The 21,473-nt window shown below is 41.1% G+C and overlaps 1 protein-coding gene and 1 non-coding gene across 3 annotated transcripts in view; both read right to left on the bottom strand.

Moving 5' to 3' along the window:
* AP4S1 (adaptor related protein complex 4 subunit sigma 1) overlaps window positions 1–21,473 on the bottom strand; it is a 44,634-nt gene that overhangs the window by 1,965 nt on the left and 21,196 nt on the right. Inside the window, exons 2-5 of one of the 2 annotated variants that reach the window (XM_087823302.1) lie at window positions 18,234–18,441; window positions 15,769–15,855; window positions 14,060–14,128; window positions 8,725–8,736 (exon numbers count right to left, since the gene is read on the bottom strand). In XM_087823302.1, the coding sequence (XP_087679428.1) occupies window positions 8,725–8,736; window positions 14,060–14,128; window positions 15,769–15,855; window positions 18,234–18,371 (306 nt within the window). In that variant the 5' untranslated portion in view covers window positions 18,372–18,441. Of the gene's footprint in view, window positions 1–5,670; window positions 8,693–8,724; window positions 8,737–14,059; window positions 14,129–15,768; window positions 15,856–18,233; window positions 18,442–21,473 lie in introns of those variants that run through there. The other variant, XM_087823300.1, reaches the window with a different exon arrangement.
* Window positions 13,317–13,421, bottom strand: LOC148094212 (U6 spliceosomal RNA). The gene has a single exon (XR_015716325.1). It is a non-coding gene; the product is annotated as a U6 spliceosomal RNA (small nuclear RNA).

Genomic DNA, 21,473 nt, shown 5'->3' with positions numbered 1-21,473 from the left:
GGAATTTTTCAGTGTAAATTAGTCTAAGCATGAAGGTTTTTGTTTTGTTTTATTTACAGGGTTCTTGAAATAAAATTGGCGTCCGTATTAATGATGTACACATACACACCTAATTTCACTGTGGTGAGGCTAACTAGACAATAGGCATAGAAATGGAACAGCTAGTGACACCTTTTAGCCAGGGGAGAAGGAACCCACTAACAGCTGGAGAACATAGCAAGTGGCATTTGGCAAGAGTGTGACTTGGCCTCAAGGACAGTGTCGGCTTCCCAGACATTAACGACAGTAATAGCCACGATTTACTGAATACACATTATGTTCCATGTGTTGTGTTGACTGTTTTACATGTTATTTCAGTCTTCTCTACAGTTCGATGATGTATATTCTACATTCCCTCATTTTACACAGGAGCAAACACGCTCAAAGCCGTTGTCTAAGGTCACATAGCTAGTAATCTCCACAGCTGGACCTTCAGCCCAAAGTCTGGCCTTGCCTGCTCTGCTTCCAGATTTCTCAGGAGGGGCCTGAGGCGACTGAGTGTAGCCCTCACTCAGCCCTCAAACCTCCACCCAGTAACAAATGCCTTTACAGCCTTGTATCTTAAGCTATCTTCTATGTGAGACAGGCTGAAGAAAAAAGAACCATGAGGAGAAATGATGAGGGCAAGGCAATGATGACTCAATTCCCAAGTAGATAAAAATTCTGAATTTCAGGACAGTACTTAAAAATGGACAGTTCTACAAATACTCATTTGGTAATTATGGGGCCACTTTAGTTTACTGATGTTCTTCCTGGAAGGTTAGTATAGGGCAAGGGGAAGGAGAAAGAATTGTTCAACTATGATGTCTACCTAATTAGAGCCAAATTCTCCCTCCAGGAGACCCTTCATTTGAGTACATAACTTTCCTTTTGTGAAACTGGAATGAGGTGATGACCATGGTTGAATGTTTATGAATTCTAAATTACCATCTCTATTTAAAGAGCATTATCCTGGTCCATTAAAATAAAACAAACAGCTGACCGACTATTTCAAATAGACAAACTTCATTCAACAAATGAGTGATTAAATGCACTTAGAGGGTTCATAATCAAATAGTAAATCTTTGTAAAATGAATCATTACCATCTGATTTTTTTTTCAGTAATTCTAGATGTTCACGTCTATATTGTATATGTTTAGTGAAGTACATCTATAGACAATGAGACAACCCTGTGAATGACTTAAGTTTCTATTAGGCTTTGCGGTCATAGCTCATTAAGCTCTGTGCAAACAGCCCTCCAGCAGAATAAACTTTTTCAGAAGCCCATGGGAACTGTCCTTAAGTGACCCAGAAAAAAAAGCCTTTACTCTGATATACCTATTAATAAGATCTTCCAATTATATAGATGATTGCTTTGTCCATGGCCAAACTGGGACTGAAACATTAGGCCCCTGACTCAATCCTGCTCACCAGACCCAGAAGCCAGAATTGAGAAGACGAGACAAAGCAGGAATGATAGCCAGGTACAAAGAAAGGCACAGGTGGCCGCGTGTGAAACGGCCTGCAGAACCCCCTGCTGGATTCACTGAGGGCAAGGAAACCCTTAGTGCCTTTGAGAATGTCCACTCATCCAAGACAATTTTCTTTGAGACAGGAGGAGATCTAATTTTAATCTATTTGAATTGGTTCAGGGATCAAGCTGCTCTGAAGACTTCCATCTTTGGCAAGTAGATGACCAGCAATTCAGATGTCCCCTTGAGCAACTGGCCAACTGTTTTGAAATTCAGATTAGAATTTACTGCTGAATCATATCAACCACTGACATCCTCGCACTGCAAGGGCAAGGTTCTTCAGCTGGCCTGAATTTCCCAACATCCTGGAAACATGAGTTGCTCAGTGAGGTCATTTTATACTGTGGGCATGTGACTGCCTGTCTATCTGAGTATCTGGCTCAAACCACTAATAATCATGCAGCTTTCTGGCAGCACATGGGGAAACCACAGGCCAAATCCAATGTGAGGCAAAAGCCTGAAAGCTGATTTCTCCCTGGAATCATGTGACTCCTTTAAAATAAGGATCCAGCTGTTGGTCACATCTTGATTTGGTTTATGAGCAACTAGTGCACACTGGTGAAGCCAAGAGTAATGGCATTTGGGCTATATACCAGGTGAGCAGGGACCAAAAAAATGCCCTATATGCCAAGCCCTGCGGCAACAAGTGGGCACACACACTTCAACCCTGACAGGAACAGTACGAAGCAAGAAAGGCCTAGGCTGCTGATGTATTATGGGGTGAGCTGAGAATGACTGTTTCAAGAAGATCCTACCTTCAGCCTATACTGAACTTGACTGACTTCAGGTCCTTGAGGCAATGTTTCCCTTCATAGGCACCTTAAGGTTGGAGCTGATATGAACTGCAAACAGCCTCCCAAAGAGCAGATTTATAAAGCTCCATTTTCTCCTTACCCTGAAACCTAGAAGCCTTTCTGAATTTCTGTAATGTAGATTGGAGTGGAACATCTTGAGGCACCACTAATACTAGTGCCACTTGTAATCAATTTTTTAATTAAAGTGATTGAACTGTTTATGGTTTCTACATTGAAATTTTGACCTCTGATCGTAAAACACTTTTTCAACATGGTATTTTTACACCACTGTGGTGGCCTAATTACCCTTTAATAAGAGAAACAGCAGCATACATTCAAATGGGACCTCAGAAGCAATTCCAAGGCAGAGCTCAGTCTAGAAACTGAAATGTCTAACTAGATTTTGGTCTCAATCCTTTGTCTTATTTCCCCCCCTTTTTTTAAAGATCCTAGCTAAGCAAAGTTCTTTAATCTACCTTCACAAAGGTAGGAAAAAACTTGCTCTCATTGTTTATACTTTAATTCGATTTCCCATGAAATTAGATAAGCTGCAAAAGGCCATTGTGTTCACAAACCGCACAGAAAATCAACTACTACTGTGTAGATTATTGTTATAAAGATTCTGCACAGTCCTGGATACACTCCTTGTAATATCGTCTTCTGTTCACTTACAGGCTTAGTATTCTCTCGTTAATTAGGCCACTGAACAGGGATGTAACTTTTTTTTTTTTTTTAAAGTAGGTTTTCCTTAAAGACCCATTCCTATTCCAAGAGCAACAAAACATCCAGGTGTAATTTTTTTAAAGTTTATATAAGCTTATGTAAAATTACCCAGATACGAAAGTCAGTGCTGGGTCAAGTAAGCCTGTCATTTCTCTTGCATTTTTCCTAATTGTTGCTTCTCATGACTTGCTGTCACTATGGCTGAGTAAAACAGAACCCAGAAGCAGGGAACAGAAGGAGTGGGGTAAGGCAGAGGGACAGGAGGAACAGCAGCAGATGGACATGGCACCTAAAGGACTCAACGCATTTAAAGGAAATAGATGGCTAAGGCTAGTGAGAGCAAAAAAAACAAAGCCTAGAAGGCAGCACTATTTAATCTGGAATATTCAATCCCTTTCCCAGTGGAATGGGGTTTCTCCTGGGGACTGCTCATAATGCTGAGACTCGTCACTATGACAGCTCTGATGAGAAAACCCTGCTGGAGAGGGTCCTGGCCCTCGGCCCAGTGCCTGCCCTTCCTAAGCCTGCGCGGGCTGCACACACTCCCTCAAGCCCAGAGCCCAGCACTCACCCCTTCCAGTCCTGCTGTCAATTTAAGTATTTTCAAGAGGAAGAGATGTTTAGCAGTCTCTGAATTTGAGTCCCACTTTTGGAGAGCGTGCTCTTATCAAGACATTCAGAAACTCTCCAGATTTTCCTTCATTTCTGACTCCTCCAACCAAAGACTAGTGTTTCTCTAAAACGTCTTCCCGAATTCAGGAAAAAGCTCTGACAACACCAAGGCAGCACGACAGGCACTTTAAAGTGTTTTGTTAGTGACTAAATTGCCACAGTCTACTCCAAACGATGATGGATTTAAAAAAATGTATCTAATTTATAGCCCTAGAGTCAAGGGCCCTGGAAACCCTGGAAACCCAGAATACCAGCTCTGCCCCAAAGTAGCTCTGTGGATTGGGGCACATGTCACAGAACCTCTCAGGAGGACCTCAGCCTCTTCATCTAAAAAGTGAGGGCTTAACATGATGATTCTGAAGTTTTCTTCCAACTCCAAAGTACTCAAGTCCTCTGACTAAAAGTAACCTTCAGGGAGAGGGGAGCCAGTTTACTCCTGTCTGATATTATCAAGCCATTCCTGATGCAGGCTCCATCATGCCTTAAAAGAAATCCTTTTGTAATGACTTAATTACTGCAACTTTCTGAGAGAACGCTGAGAAAACTTCAGTTCATTTAGAAGCTGCTGCTTCAGTGCAGAATGGCTTCCCTGGGGGATTTCCTTGTTCTTCTTGCTAGTATTTCCATAGCCTCTAGTTGAACAAGTACTTTCGTGATTTCTCATTAAGTTGGACTGAAATTACCTCCTATTTGGAGGAGCCCTATTCTGGTTTCTGGACCTCTAAAGGAGTTTGGGATTTTAGGACGGTAATGAAGGAATGTGATGCCCACTGCGGGCAGTGATGAGGGCCTGACTGGTGCCTTCATTCCTCCAGGGAGCCCCATGGTCGGTAACTACCTGGGTCACAGCCGGTGCAAAGAGGACAGAGACCCTTCCTCCCCCCACCATCACCTGCCATAAAGAGGGCATGAACCCATACGAGCTTTAGGCTCTAGAATTAATTCCTCAGGCTTTTGGGCTTTAAGGACTTGTAAAATAAAAGCATGAATGTTCTAAAGCTTTTTCTTTAGTTATTTTTGAATTAAAACATTCTGGATTCTAGGCATACCCTATATTTGGGGGATGGGGCACAAAATATAAGCCTGCTCCCTGCTTTTCTCCCCATTTGTGTGTGGGGGTTACCACAGTTACCATCCCAGTGCTATCATCCCCTGCCCCCAGTCCTGGGCTGGGGATGGGGGAGACACCTACACAGGCCCTAGCAGCAGGTTCTGGGATGTCTGGCCAACCAGTAAATTCTGGGGCCCAGGTAGCTGGAGGATGGCCAAGAAGTGGAGTAGGGGCCCTGAAGGCTCTCGGTCAGCAACCTCACCCCATGGAAAGGGATGCTGCTGAAGAAGAGCTAGAGTGGGGGCCCAAGAAAAGGACCCTAGTTTTCTAGGTCCAAAGGCAGTACAGCTGTATTTCATTCTAGCGAAAAGCAAGCAAGTCCTTAAGCCTCTTCAAAGTACCAAATACCAAAAAAGCTGTTAAGGTTTTCTGAACTTTCACACATTCAGTAAGTGTGCACGAACTGAAGAGTTGGACATCTCCCACACAGCGCCGCGCACTGGTGCTGTCCCCTGACTGGTTAGCAGAAGGGGGTAGAGACAGCTCCTTTGAATTATAAATTGTCTGAAGAATGCAGCAAACCTGGTGCTCCAGGGTGGTGCACATTTTGGGAAACTCATCAGTTGGTTCCTAGAAACCATCTTTTTCTTTAAATTTTATTTTTTAAATTATAACTTCTTTTATTGACCTAAAAACCATCTTAACTTATGGAATTTGAGGTCTTAAATAAGTCTACCAAAGTATGTAATTGGGCACACTTTCCTTATAGAAGCAGGGCCTCTTGGATCCTCAGGGATCATTTCAGCCCCGTGGGTGGAGCGGATGTGAAGAGTGCACAGGAGTTTACTCACGGCACATGAATGATTAGGCCATTGGTGTGCTTGGTCCCAAGACTGCAGTCTGCCCCACCAGACATGACTGCAATAGAGTTTCCACTTAGCAGAAGAGTTTTCAACGAATCAGAATTTCTGTCCTGATTTTTGTGCCTAGGTTGTTCCCCCATCCCCTTAAAAAACAAACAAATGTCTATATTGATTTCAGGGAGAGGAAGGGAAGGAAAGAGAAATATCAGTGTTGGGAGGGAGTCATTGCACGCCCCCTTCTGGAGATCAAGCTGGCAACCTGGGCATGTGCCCTGACGGGGAATCGAACTGTGATCTCCTGGATAATAGGTTGATGCTCAACCACTAAGCCACGCCGGCTGGGCTAGGATTTTTCTTTTTAAAAATCCCACCTGCCTTGCCCTATAAAGTAGAACAAGCCTATACTAAGGAGAAAGGTAAATGCTGCATTTTATTTCTCAAACTCTAACCATGCAGACTCTGGAAAACTGCCCCATTCTTAAGAGGCTTCAGGGTGGTCAAGCTTCTGGAAAAAAAAGGCTGCAAGTAAAAGACTTTCTGGGACTTCCCTGAGGCTCTGACTTCCATCCTCCTAGTGCTCCACCAAAACTGAGTCTAAATCGTGTGTGTTCCGCGCAGGCTGGCAGGAAGGCTTCCTTAAGCCTGAGCATACACAAAGATTATGTGCTCTTGAGTGCTGGTGAGCCATCTCCAGTTTGTAATGATATCAGTTGTCTGTTTTCAACCCTTCAAGGCCTAAGGAAGTTTTCCTGGCACAAAAGACCTCAGCAGTGTTAACTACTCCAGCAGGTTCCTGGCTACAGTGACCAGAGCAGTGATGTGGACCGTCTGTGGCTCTGCACACAGAGGGGAAACAGGATGCACCTCTAAAAGGCCCCCAGGTCTTCCTGCTATGAAATGTGCGTAGAGGTGCTCCCTGCACATGTGATAGTTAAAAAGAACTGCGTATGAGGCAGAGGAGAGTCGTGGGTTTTTAATTTGATTTTTTTTTCCAGATGGCTGAGGGTGAAAACCCTTTAAGAATGTCAATAGAGAGGTGCCCCAGGCCCTGCCTGGCCGGCCGCCTGCTCCACTTTCAGACGATTGGAGGTTCCCGTGAAATGATACCTCGAGCAAAGACGTACACTCCCAGCAACAGAGATTCAGTTCCCTTTCCTAAAAGATGTAAAATTCCTAATCTGACAGATGGATATACCTAAGTAATTCCTTAGGATAGAAAATAAATAAGTTGGTCAGAGAGGAAGGGAAGGCAAAAAGGAAAGGAAAGTGAGAGGGAAAGATGCAAATTGTATGCCTCGGTATGGAAATTAAATTCAAACAAGAATGCTGGAGCTCACTACATGGACCTGTGCCATACACCAGAGAGACACAAAGACAAACCCATCTCTACTTCTAATAAGCATCTAGTCAATATATAAGACACACCAACACAACTAGTCCAACTGCACTACATATCCTCTTACATCTGATTGACTTTAATTCTCTGAATATCTAAACTTGTAAGACTCTCCCCTCCTGTTCCGGGTGTAAAGTAACTCAGCTCAGTTACCTAGGGTCACGGCAACATCAAATATTAAGGCTCAGAGGGTTTTAAGGTTCTTCTAGTCTAATTCTATCATTCTGAGATGAGAGCTTGTGTGTCTTGGTGGCAGGACCAAAAGCGGAACTTGGGTTCTGTACTCCCAGGGAAGTCTATCAGCTTTTGATATCTTCCTGATGACTTTTTAACTCAAAGGCAATTTCTCATTCCCCTGTACAAAGAGGAAGAGATTTGCTCTGAACTGCTTTAAAGGGCTTAGTTAAAATGGAATGTTACATGCTGATATACAGCCCGGTCTTGGCTCTCCTAGGTCAAAGGGGTTAGAGATTTAGGTCACCTCACCATTAGAGGGCACTCAGAATTTCACAGTTAATTTAAAGAGGCTTCCAGCCCGGCCAGGCGTGGCTCAGCAGTTGAACACTGACCTAGGATCCAGGAGATCATGGTTTGATTCCCAGTGAGGGAACATGCCCCGGTTGCAGGCTCGATCCCCAGTAGGGAGCGTGCAGGAGGCAGCCGATCAGTGACAACTCTCTCATCATTGATGCTTCTATCTCTCTCTCCCCCTCTCCCTTCCTCTCTCTAAAATCAATAAAATATATATTTTAAAAAAAGAGGCTTGTAAATGAAGCTTATCAACATGATGACATTTTCTATCAGTAGTAAAAGGTAAATGACCATTTCTCCAGAATATCCTGACTCTGGTCTAAATATATGTATATTTACATATATAAACATATTATAATTAATATATATTTGTTATAATTAATGTTACTATTTCAGATTCAAGCCTAATTATTTCTCAAAGGACTTATTTATTGCTTTCAAGTAGTAAGCAAGTTTTTGAAGTAAAAATTAACTGAGAAGTCAACTTCCTTCCAGAGCACTCACACAACACCCCGAGGGCTCCTGCCAGTCTGCAGGCCTGTATGCATATTCTAAGCAAATCTCGCTTGTTGTTGGGGCCCTTGGCTACTTTGATTTAAAAGGGAGAAGAGAAGAAAATGAGAGCATTCTCTGCTATTAAAGGAAATGAATATAAGCCAGGTTTATGTTCCTGGTTTTTCATCCCTGAAGGCCTTATTCTGATCCTGTGGAGAATTTCTGGAGATTTATACCTGGAGCCATGAAAAATCCATTCTCTCTACACACGCCAAGCACTTTCTGCCTGCGTTGTTTAAATTCTATAAAGGTCTATCCCATATACTTAAAAAAACTTAAATTAATATATAACGGTTATTATTAAGTACTTTCATAGAATCGCCCTGTTTGAAACACACAAAAATCTTAAGAATTGTCTTTGCAACAGGCGGGTGTTTCTGCCAAGCACCTGTGCCTCTGGCTGTCGTGCTGAGTTGGGGATGACTGCATCCTGGATTCTCGATGGTGCTGAATGGCCTTCCTGCCCCATGGCACTTACCTGGTAAAGCCTAACCTGTGCCTTGCCAAGTGCTGTGGAGAGCTTGGAGGCTTTGAAAAAGGATACGTCTAATTCACTCTGGAAGAGAAAAGAGCACAGGGTGAGGATACGTCTAATTCACTCTGGAAGAGAAAAGAGCACAGGGTGAGGGGGAGACGCGGCCCGAGGCATTTCATGGCGTTAGCTCTGGCCACACGCCTGGGAGCAGGGGGCAGAGGCTGCTCTGTGCGCGGGAGCTCGAGGGCGCGAAGGCCCTGAGTGTGGGATTGTGATTTAAAAAAAAATAGGCTGCAGCTTAGAGGAATTTTATAGGCCAGAACAGTCTCCTTTAGAATGTAGAGGGAATAAATCCACTCAGCCTCTACAGATGACAGGCAATTTCTGACAGGTTTATCAAAAACCTTCATAAAGTGGATACCCTTTGAATCTATCAATTTTACTCCTGTTTATCCTACGGAGATAATTAGGTAATGGCAAAACTATGTGCGTTAGGATCTTCAGGGTAATGTTTATAGCAGCAAATTACTGAAAATGAGGGGGACCAGTTAAAAATATGATAGCAGATCCAGAAATGATGATGTAGATATATAAGTACTGACATATTATTGACTAAAAAAGCAAGTTATAAAATGATACATCCAGTATTATCCCCTGTATATATGTATACATAGAGATATAGATACAGTTAGATAGAGACATATATAAAACCTGAAAGGAAATGTACCTAACAGTACGTATCAATAAGTGATGGGCTTACTGATGACCTTCTCCCCTTTCCTTTTCTTTGTATGTATTTTTAATTGTTTTCAATGAATACATAGACATTCATAGAGGGAGAAAAAAAGCAAACAGTTAAATTCATATTTGAAAGGACTTAAGGTTTGCCAAATGCAGTACTGATAACCCTGGTCCCACTTTCTTAACAGCAACAGCAACAGCCCTCAGCTCTTGCAAAGCTGCCTCCTTTAAAGCTAACTGGGTTGGCTTTTTGTTTTGAAACGTGACGCTGAGTTGTTTCTTTCAGCCCAGACAGCAGCATGAGGCTGATCTCCAAATTTAAGATTTGGAAACTCTTAGATTAAAAATAGCCCCAGAAAGAATGTTTAAAACTCAGAAACCTAAAAATAAATTTTAGATGACAAGGCATTCTCCGTGAGTGGGGCAGTTTCTATTTTCTTTGCCATGGTCCTCTTTCTCTTCTTTTTGCTACTACTGTCACCCTAAACCAGGTCCCCAAGTCCTGTATAATCACCAGGTTTAAATTAAATTCTAATCTTTGCTTCTGTGGTTTATGTGGTCACTGACTCTCCCTAGAATTACAGCCGAATTCAGCAACATGCTATTTACGCTCAGTGACTGAATATGATAATAGTAATTTAAAAAACCTTAGCAAGGATAGTCCTTGCACCTACTCTTTAGTCTCCCAGGTTTAAACCATTGCCAATTTGGGAAATTACATTCTTCCTGGTAGGTGTTCCCTTAAAGTGGCTCATCGTGGCCAGCTCTGAATCACAGACCCTGATTTGCAAGCAGTCTGTATTAACAGCGTGGTCGTCTGGAGACAAGCAGGAGCTAGAGTTATGATGTCCGATATGGTAACCACCAGCCTCATGTGGTGATTTAAATTAATGAAAATGAAATAAAATTAAAACTCCTCATTTACACTAATGAGATTTTAAGTGTCCAAGAGCCACATGTGGCTGGTGCCTTCCGCACTGGATGGCACAGGTACAGAACATTTCTATGACTGCTGAAAAGTTCTTTTGGAAACTGCTGGTCTATGGTGCTCTCGCAAAAACCAATCAATATGAAGATGAATCTTAAAGCCAGCCTCAGTGCTTTCTGTGCCCTCAAAGCCAGCCTCTGGAGTGGCCCAACCTCTTGCCCTCTTCCAGGTTTGGAGGACACCAATCCCTTCCTACTTAGATGTATTACCGTGCCGCAGGCCACTGGGCAGCTTCCCAGCTGCCAACACCTGCATTAGGAAACCGCTGACGGTAAGCCTCATGCATTAAGCATGCATCAGAATCACCCAGAAAGCCTGTTAAAACAAATTGCTTGGCCCAGAGTTTCTAATTCAATGGACTGAAGTGGGTCTAGAATTTTTATTTCTTACAAGTTACCAGGTGGTGCTTATGTGCTCGTCTGGGAACCACACGCTGAGAACCTCTGCACTGAGGCAGTGAAGACAGGCCAGTTGATTGTCCCACAAAGGAGTTTGCCAACTGCTACTTCTGGCCTTAGGACTTAGACTGAAGAAATAACTTCTTCACGTGAGTTTTGCCCTTAGAAGGCTTTAGTGTATACTCAATATTACTAACTATGGATTTCTACTCACTGTCTCAGGAAGAAGCAGGTTGGAAACAGTTCCTTCCTAATAATTTTATTTAAAAGCAAAATGAGCCCTAGCTGGTTTTGCTCAGTAGTTAGAGTATCAGCCCAAGGACTGAAGGATCCTGGGTTCAATTCCAGCCAAGGGCACGTACCTAGGTTGCAGGCTCGATCCCTGCATGCCGTAGGCAACCAATCGATGTGTCTCTCTCACATCGATGTTTCTGTCTCGCTCTCTCTCTCTCCCTTCCACTCTCTCTGAAAAGCAATGGAAAAAATATCCTTGGGTAATGATTAAAAAAAATAAAATAATAAATAAATAAATAAATAAATAAATAAATAAATAAATAAATAAAAGCAAAATGAAATAAACACACCAACTTTGAAAAATCTGCTTGTGCCACTACTACTTCTCAAGAATGTCTAACCAAGGCAGAGGAAGGCCTACGGTAGAAGAGTAAAACATCTTCACTGAGTCTTTCAAAAGGCTATTGATTTCAAACTAACTACAAAGCTAAAGTCAGCAAGACAGTGTGGTACTGGCTACTGGCACAAGGATAAACATACGGATCACTGGAACAGAACTGAAAGTCCAGAAATAAACCCTTACATTTATGGTCAACTGATTTTTGACAAGGGTGCCAAGATCATTCAGTGGGGGGGAAAGAATAGTCTTTTCAACAAATGGTGTTGGGACAATTGGATATCCACGGGCAAAAGAATGAAGTGAGAACATACTTCACACCATATACAAAAATTATCCATAATGGATTAAAAACCCAAGTAGGAGCTAACACTATAAACTCTACGAAAAAAAGACAGGAGTAAACTTTCATGACCGACCTCAGGTTAGACAAAAGCCTTTTTAGACACGACACCAAAAACATAAGCAACAACAACAACAAAAAGTAACTGAACTTAATCGAAATAAAACGTTATTGTGCTTCAAAAGATACCATCAGGAAAAGGAAAAGGAAACCACTAAATGGGAGAAAATATTTCCAAATCATATCTCATAGAAGATCTGTATTCAGAATATATAAAGAACTCTTACAACCCAACAATAAAAAGGCAATGTAACTGAACAGCCAGCGAAGGATTTGAACAGACATTTCTTCAAAGAAGACATACAGATGGCCAACAAACACATGAAGAGATGCTCAGCACTGTTATATATCAGTGAAACGCAAATCAAAATCTCAACTGATTGGCCTCTATACCACTTCATCCACTAGGATGACTATAATAAAAAAGACAGATAATAACAAGTTTTGGTGAGGATGTGGAGAAATTAGAACTTTTATACACTGCTGGTGGGAATTAAAATCATACAGCCATTTTGGAAAAGTTGGGCAGTTCATCAAAATGGTTTTTAAAAAAATGTTTTCAATTGTTCAATGTCATAACATTCAATGTTGTATTAGTTTCAGGTGCACAGCGTAGTGGTTATACATTTATATAACTTACAAAGTGATCACCCTGATAAGTCTGGCACCCACTTGACACCATACATAGTTCTTACAATATTATTGACTATATTCCCTATGCTTTACTTTATATCTCCATGGCTATTTTGTAACTACCAATTTGTACTTGTTAATATTTTCATTCAGGCCCCAACTCCCCTCCCATCTGGCAACCCTTAGTTTGTTCTCTATCTATAAGGCTGTTTTTGTTTTGTTTGTTCATTTATTTGTTTTTCAGATTCCACATAAAAGTGAAATCATACGGTATTGCTCTTTCTCTGTCTGACTAATTTCACTTAGCATAATACCCTCTAGGTAAGATTTCCTTCTCTTTTATGGCTAAAATGCCATTATATGTGTGCACCACATCTTCTTTATCCAATAGTCTATTGATGGACACTTACGTGGCTTCCATATCTTGGCTATTGTTAAAATGCTGCAATGAACATAGGGGTACATATATCATTTTGAATTACTGTTTTGGATTTCTTTGGATAAATACCCAGAAGTGGGATTGCTGGGTGATATGGTAGTCCTATTTTTAATTTTTTGAGGAACCTCCATACTGTTTTCCATAGTGGCTGCACCAATTCAAAATGGTAAACATGGAGTTACCATGTCACCCAGCAATTCCAGCCTGAGGTATATACCCAAGAGAACTAAAAACATGACTCCACACAAAAATGTGTTCACAAATGTCATAGCAACATTACTCATAACATCCAAAAAGTATAAATAACCCAAGTGCCCATCAACTGATGAATGGATAAACAAAATGTGGTCTATCCATACAGTGAAATATTATTTGGTAATGAAAAGGAAAGAATTACTGATACATGCTACAACATTAATGAATTTTGAAAATGTTATGCTAAGTTTAAAAAAAGCCAGTCACAAAGAACACATATTGTACAATTCTATTCAGGAATATGCATGTCATCCTTGTGCAGGGACAATGCTAATCTTCTCTGTACAAATCTATTTATATAAAATGTCTAGAACAGGTAGACTTATAGACATAGGAAGTACATTACTGATTACCTCGGGCCTGGAGTAGGTGGAGATGGATAATTGGGAGGGAAATGCTAATGGGTATTGTGTTTCTTTTTGGGGTGATGAAATATTCTAAAATTGATTGTGGTGATGGTCACACAACTCTGTCTACCAGATAATGTAAGTACTAAAAACTGTACACTTTAAGAGGGTGAACTGAATAGTATGTAAATTATATTTCAATATAGCTGTTGGTTTTTTTTTTTAAATAGGACTATTGGAAAGGAACTCAGGTATTCCTTAACAGGAGTTGGTTTTGACCTTCAAAGCAAGGATTTGAATGGAAATGACTTAAATTAAAAAGATACCTAGTATTTTACAAGGGGAAGCAGAAGAAAGAAGAGAGCAAATTAGATAGCAGAATGTCTTAACTGGGAAAGACACAAAACGTTCTTAGTCTTATAGAAATGGCTCTTTTTAAAGAACGAAGGCACACATAGGTTCAGAGCACTTTGCATGAGCCAGAAGGAAAGGTAAAGAAACTCTGCCATCATCTGAGTTTTAACTTTTACATATTAAAGCTCTGTATCAACACATGTTCTTGATATAGACCCCATTTCTGGGATATAAACCCATTTCTAGTCATTAGACTTACCACTCGGCTGAAGTACTCATCTAAAACTTCCACGAAGTTATGGATGAATTCATAAATTGCCATCTCATTCTAAAATAAAAAAGGAAGGAAGCAATTAGTTTTAGTACGGCCCATGTGTAAATCAGACGGAGCTTCCAGGTATTCGAGCATGTGGGTTACAGATGTGAGCAAGGTAGCTTCCCATGGACAAATGTTCAGAATAGTTTTATAACTCACTTGTTTAAAAGAAGTTTATTAAGAGGAGAAATACAGAAAATCTTAACCTCTAAGGTTTTTTTGGTGTTTTGTTTTAATATTTTATTTTATTATTTATTTTTTCAATTACAGTTTACATTCAATACTATTTCACACTAGTTTCAGATGTGGCCAGAGAGCACCCACTTTTCTTAGAGTCATTATCGGATGTGTTTAAACTATAGATGATGATTATAGGACTTGGTATTATAAGATTTTTTTTTGAGACTATTACAGATGTCCCCTTTTTAACTCCACTGATCTCCTCTACCCCACATCCATCCCACCCCCAGGCTTCCCCCACACCAATGTCTGTGTCCATGGGTTATGCTTATAAACATATAGGTTCTTTGGTTAATCTCTCCCCACCCACTCCCCCACCCCTGCCTTCATTCTGAGATCCCTCAGTTTGTTCCAAGCTTCTATGTCTCTGGATCCACTTTGTTCATCAGTTTATTTTGTTTATTATATTCCACATGTAAGTGAGATCATGTGGTGCTTGTCTTTCTCTGACTGGTTTATTTCACTCAGCATAATACTTTCTAGCTCCCTCCATGCTGTGCCAAAGGCTAAAAGGTCCTTCCTCTTACAGCTGCGTAGCATTCCATGGTGTGAATGTCCCACAGCTTTTTTATCCACTCACCTACTGATGGGCACTCGGGCTGTTTCCAGATCTTAGCTATTGTAAATTGCGCTGCTATGAACGTAGGGGTGCATAAGTTCTTTGTGATTGGTGTTTGAGGTTCCTTAGGATATATGCCTAGAAGTGGGATCACTAGGTCAAATGGCAGGTCAATTTTTAATCTTTTATTGTCCATGACGAAGGTAGCTGGACTGAAACTGGACTGAGTCGTGTTTACAATTCTGAGCTCTACTCCCTGACTTCATTACCACCTGGTTGAAGCAATTTTCAGGCTCTTCATGCCATCACTTTTCCATCTGTGAAGAGGGAAAACCACCTCAAACCTTGGTTCACAGATAAAAAAACTGAGGTGTCAAAGTATTTTAGATCTTAAACACCCTTTCAGAGATTCCGTGGCCATAGGTGCTGTTGATCTGGGTGAACTTAAATCTGAGGAGACGTAATCACAACACATTCATATTCACAGTTTGCTCTGGCCTCGGATATGTCAGCCTGTTTACTGCCACAACTGACTGGCCTCTACACTCGTCTAAGCTGCCCAACTGTGTCCCATGGAACAAGGGCAGGATACTGGCGTTGCATAGGGTCGAGGAAGGCACTCTGTGGTTTTGTGCTTCTCTACAAGCTACTCATCTAATCCAATAAAAATCCTAGGTATTTCTCTTCCACACAGCTTTCCCGAGCCTTGATAGAAACCAAGATCCTCCAAAAGAGTCAAGATAATTCTTAAGAGAGGCAAGTAGGGAAGAAAATGTCAATATAAGGAGGAATAAAGACCAGACAGTTATGCTTAATCTTCTTGCATCTTCCATAGGCTCTTTAATGATCTTACCTCGGTGTCATCAACTCCAACCACAATGAAGAGAGCTGCATACTTCCGATATATCAGCTTAAAATCCTTATATTCAATGAAAGAGCACTAAACAAAACACAATTAGAGATTAACTCCTATGGTTGAAAGGGATTTCTTCAAAATGGCATGCATAATTTTTAGGTTCTGATTTGAGTATCTGTCAACACACTCCTAGAAATATACAACTTTAAGATGTTATACATCTTTCTTGGTCGAGCTTCCTCACGATATTCAGGGGACGACTTGGAAGCCTCTCTAGTGGGAGGTGAAGCGGTCTCGGAGCCAAGTCCGAGTGTCCCACGGGCTCCCACCTGCGCCCCTTCTTACTCCCTCTGCGGGCTCTCTGTGGAACTCAGCAGGAAAGCTACTGAATAGTCAGCATTTTAAACGGTCTCCAGTGTGAAAATAACCCAGCATGAAAAGAAGATTTTCTTCTTTCCACCTCTGCTAGGTTTTCGGGAAGCAATTAGAGATTCAGTTTTATACTATTTAACAATCACTGAAGAATTAAATATATGTAGCATACACATGCAAATACATATATATATATATATATACATATATCTTGATTTCTCTTTTCCTAGGCCCATAGAGTCAATGTAGATTCTTTTATAAGTCATTTAAAAATGGCTTTTGTATGACAGATGATATACAAAACCTCTCATTGTAAACAATGCTTGATTACAAAGAATTAATAACTAGCTTACCACCGCTGACTTGTGGATAAAACTCCCTGCCCACTTCTCTCTCTCCTACAGTCACTGTACAAGGGTAATGGGAAGGCGCTGGGTGGACAGGAACTGGGGAGCTGACTGGAGGCCCAGCGCGGCCCTTCCTGTGGACTTCGGGTGTGCCGGACCAGACCATGTGGCGTGCTGCACTGGACGGGACGCTCTCGGCGGCCCGGATGCACCTGGGAATGAAGCTGCAAGTTCTGATCATGGAATTTCTTCCATGGCAAAGCAACTTGACAAACTATAAAATGGAGGTGAGGCCTTTATTTAAAATTAGGATAAAGGTAATAAGTGCAGGGCCATTCTGCAGCTTTTGGTTCACTGTAGAGCCAGGGTGATTTCTACTCAGTTGGATCTTTCAAGGAAACACAACCTATTTAAACGAACTGAGGAACATTTTCAAAGCTTCTCAGGAGTTTCTGACATTAAAAAAAAAGTATCAAAGCACCTTTGTGGATAAAATAAAGACTAAGGTGAGACTGTGCTACTTTGGTGCCTGATTATGCCAAAAGCTCAGCGGGTTCCTAGTAAAGTCTGAAATAATTTAGAATGCTTAAAAAATATCTCACCGTTTATTCATTCCAAAGCACATATTTAAAAAAATAACCTATCAGTGAAAAGGGTGTTTGAAACTGTGGAGCTGAAATTAGAGGAAGATTCAAGCATGAATGCTTCTGGGGTGTGTCTACCTTTACTTAAAGTGCGCGGCTATGAACACAGCCCTTTAAGAGTTTCTGTTTCCCCTGACAACTACCTGAAGCAGCGTGTGCCATGCAGGCCAAAGCAGTAATTCAAAGAAGACTCTAGATGTGTCCCGAATGGAAAATGGATTTAGAAGACCAGGGAAACACAGTTCCAACGCGTTAACCTCTGAAACACTGATGTAGCTTGATATTTTCTGACTCAGCCTTTCTACCGGGCAGTGAAATGGAGAAGAGGCAAAATGAATGGGTGTTTTAAACAAGCTTTCTGGTTTTGCCTCAGTTTGTTCAGTGATTTCCAATGGATTCAAAGTTTAGGACCTGGATTAAGTAATTATCCAATCAAAGTTCTTTGTAAAAGTAAACTCAGTTTTAAAAAATTTCCTTTTTCTAAAATTATTTTAATGATTTAATTTAACCTTAATTTTGGCAGACTGAATGGATTTGTTGTTTCATTTTTTAACTTCCATTTCTCCTTTCTATATAATAAAAGAACACAGGTTCAAATCAAGTTTGTTTTGAAGTCACTAGTTCCAGTATTATGTTGGTGGCAAATTCACAAAAATAGTAAGCAGGAAAAAACTGTACCCACGTGAAATCATATTAATATCCTCTAGCACAAAGTGGGACGTGAGTGTTCACCTTTATGCTGGTCATCTGATCTTCAACTTTTGGCTTAAAGAAAATCACAGGTACTCCTAAGAGTTCAAAGGGCTGAATTCATATGAACAAAAAAAGAAGGTATGTCTATTAGCAGGAATAAATATGAACTGCCACTTCCACAGTGCACTTAGACAAATATGCTGACCTAAATATGAACCCAAGACTTTGTTTTCCTTAAAGGGGTGTAAGGAGAGCTATGCTTCAGTCTTCATTTCACTTGTCATTTTCCCTGATAGCTGTTGAAAGAATGTAGTTCAAAATAAACGATGGCCCTTGAGACACAGTAAGAACAGATATGCCACTGCTGAGTTGAATGCAGAGATAAAAGAGAGGATCAGAAACTTACTTGTTCATTGGATCGAGAGAGACAGCTCTTTATGACTTCTGCTTCCAGAAGTGTACGCTTATGAATCTCCACATGTTCATAGTACTTAGAAAGTCGTGTCTGCCCCTGTTTATTCACCATGAGGAAAAACTTTATCATTTTTCTTCCTGGCCAGTACTTCTCCAAATACGGGTCAAAAGTTATGGCAAGGGAGGCTTGTAACTAGAGCCTGAGGAGGAAAGAACAGAAAGGTGAGATCAATTTTCTTTTTTTCTTTTTTAAAAATATATCTTCATTGATTTCAGAGAGAGGAAAGGAGATGGAGAGAGAGAGACAGAAACATCAATGATGAGAGAGTCATTGATCAAGCCCGCAACCAGGCATGTGCCCTGACCGGGAATCGAACCTCGATCGCCTGGATCCTAGGCCGATGCTCAACCGTTGAGCCACGTCCGGCCGGGCTGATCAATTTTCTTAAAGAATCATATTGAATGTGTTTTATAGATGAACCAGAAGAAAATGCCTTCTGATATCACTGGTCTTTACTACTATGAACTAAATAAGGGTTTTTTTTGTTGTCGTTTTTATTTATTTATTTAAAATATATATATATTGATTTCAGAGAGAGGGAGGGAGAAGGAGGGAGAGATAGAAACATCACTGATTGGCTGCCTCCTGCTTGTCCTCTACTGGGGATCAAGCCTGCAACCCGGGCATGTGCCCTGACCCAGAATTGAACCTCAATCTCCTGGATCCTAGGTGATGCTCAACCACTGAGCCATGCCCCGGCCAGGTTAAATGAGGTTTTAATAAACAACTAAACATAAATGTTCAGTAGTTATCTTCCAAAGCATTTTGAGTACCCATAGTATTCGTATCTGTTCCATTGATTCGTCAGTCTTGTTGGACGCTAACCATGTGTCAAGCATCAGAAGTATATGGAGATGAGGTAATGATTTCCCATCCTCACACCTAGCAAAAAAGGTGCCACATAGGTCAACAAGCAACAGTACGCAGCGATGAGTTATAACTGGTACACAGGAGGGAGGGACAAGGAGCATCACAGGAGAGTTGGGAACAGCTTCCCAAAGAAGGGGCATTTAAAAAGTCCTTAACAGTGATCTAGAGGAAGCGACTCTGGGGCAGAGAAAGCAGGTGTGGAAGCTCTGGGAAGTGCAGTGGCTGGAGAGCAGGAGGCGGGAAGCACAGTCGCAGGAAACGGAGCTGCGCACGTGAGATGATAATGGCTTTAGAAGTCATGAAAGGCACATGAACTTTATTTTATGGACAATGGAGACAGGATCTATGGTGAAGCTTTTCTTTCCTTAATGTTGGAAGCAATAGTCGTCGTAGCAACTATAATAACAATGCCCTATAGCAAATCCTATAAGGTCCTGTACTAAGCAATTTACATATATTATTAAATTTTCACAATTCTCTGAGGCAGGTACTTCTGTTATCCCCATTTTAAGGACAAGTAAATTGAAGTTCAGAGATTCAGACACCCAAAGTCCCTGGATTATTTCATCAGAGGTGAGATGCAGCTGAGAGGACAAGCACATGCAAGGGTCCGTGACACCCTCAACTCAGCCTCATCATTCAGGAGTTCATGCTGTGGCTTTATTTCTAACTCAGCTGCATTGAATCTCATGTTTGTTCCTTTTACACTTAATACAGATTTTGAAATAATCAATTGCAAAAAAGTACAATATTGACCAATGGCCAGTCCTTTCATCATGAGCACCAGAGCGGCCTCATTGGCTCATCTAACAGTATCATATTCACATTTTGTAATATCTGTGAAAATCAGTGCAAAAGACCGAGGTTAACAATAGCTCTTAAATACACTTCCGGTTGCTGTGCTCATTCAGTGTGCAGAACAGGATGATGTCATCTAGACCAGCTCAGACAGGGACAGGGCAGCTGTGCCATGGGGGGACACCTGTGGCCATTCGCTCCCTTTTCCAGGAAGATGAGCTCATTATTGTAGGTGGGATTGCAACAGACAATATGCTGTTTAATCATCTGGTATTACAGGCTGCTTCTGTTCTCTTTACAAATTATTGCCAGTAAATGATGGCACGTGACTAGTAAATTAAGATTACCGTCCTTCCTTTTATTCCCTTTCAGCAATGTTACTTTAAAACTTGCTTTATGAAAGTTAGAAATTACAACCCTATACCCTGGATACCAACTGCCAGGTAAAAGAAAAAAATATTGTCTCAAAGGAACTCAGGGGTAAACCTTTGCCTTTAAATGGCCTGATTGCATTAAGTGGTAAAATAAGATGTAAAATGATCCCACTGAGATGTGACACTGAGGGATCACATTGGTCCTACCTTAGAGCACAGCATTCCTTTCCACTCACTTCAAGAGCGAGGATGACACACCAGGATGTGCTGAATGGACACTCATTAGGGTACAAGTCTTGAAAACAGTAGCTGAAAGCATCTAAAGACTTGAACACAACACTTTTTTGCATGCTCATAAACAATTACACAATATATAACTGTAGAATTACACAGTGGTAATAAAATGAACATGCAAAATTGTAAATTATTTGTATTATAAAATAAACAACGCCCAAACGTACAATGTGGAGGCTCAGAGACAAGTGCATGTTTGAGAACTGAAGATGAATGCTTTAAGTACTTATCCTGCTTACTCATCATGAGAGGAGGGAAATCAAATAATTATGAAACTGAGGCAGGGCGATAGGAGTAAGCTCAGACAAGTGCTGGGAGTGGTCAGGGAGCAGGTATGAACTCCCTCTCTTATAAACTCTTTGCAGTCAACAGCATACAAGGTTGGGGAAGATGTTTTGATAGCCAGGAATTTAGATCCCACACCCAAGAGCTTATGTGAACGTGCAAAGAAGAAAAAGGAAGCTTCACTGGGGAAAGCATTCCTTACATGACCAGTGCAAGGACACCTAAAGGCCAACACTAGGTCGTCTGGTAGAGATTCACAGTAGGATATGAACACATCAGTGCCTCAGGATCCTATGTGATGTAAACTCAATGCCTAGAGAAAAGAGAGAGTGGAAAGACCGAAGTGCATACTGAATTGGGCTCAGTTTTCAACTTTTTGATGGTATTCTTCTGGGAGTTAGAACTGGAAGAGTCTTCATAGGTTGCCACATCCAAAGATGACAAATGCATTTCAACTTGCGTGCCAACTGTGACACTGTACTTGCTGTTTTGGGCTCTGTGTTGGGAAAGAGTCTGGAGCTGTTTTCGGGTTCAGGAGAAAAGAATGCCA

Source organism: Miniopterus natalensis, chromosome 1 (genome assembly GCF_054644295.1).
Source record: "Miniopterus natalensis isolate mMinNat1 chromosome 1, mMinNat1.hap1, whole genome shotgun sequence".
NCBI classification, from domain to species: Eukaryota; Metazoa; Chordata; class Mammalia; order Chiroptera; family Miniopteridae; genus Miniopterus; species Miniopterus natalensis.
The sequence above is the reverse complement of the archived record's forward strand: the minus strand, read 5'-3'. Positions and strand labels throughout refer to the sequence as shown.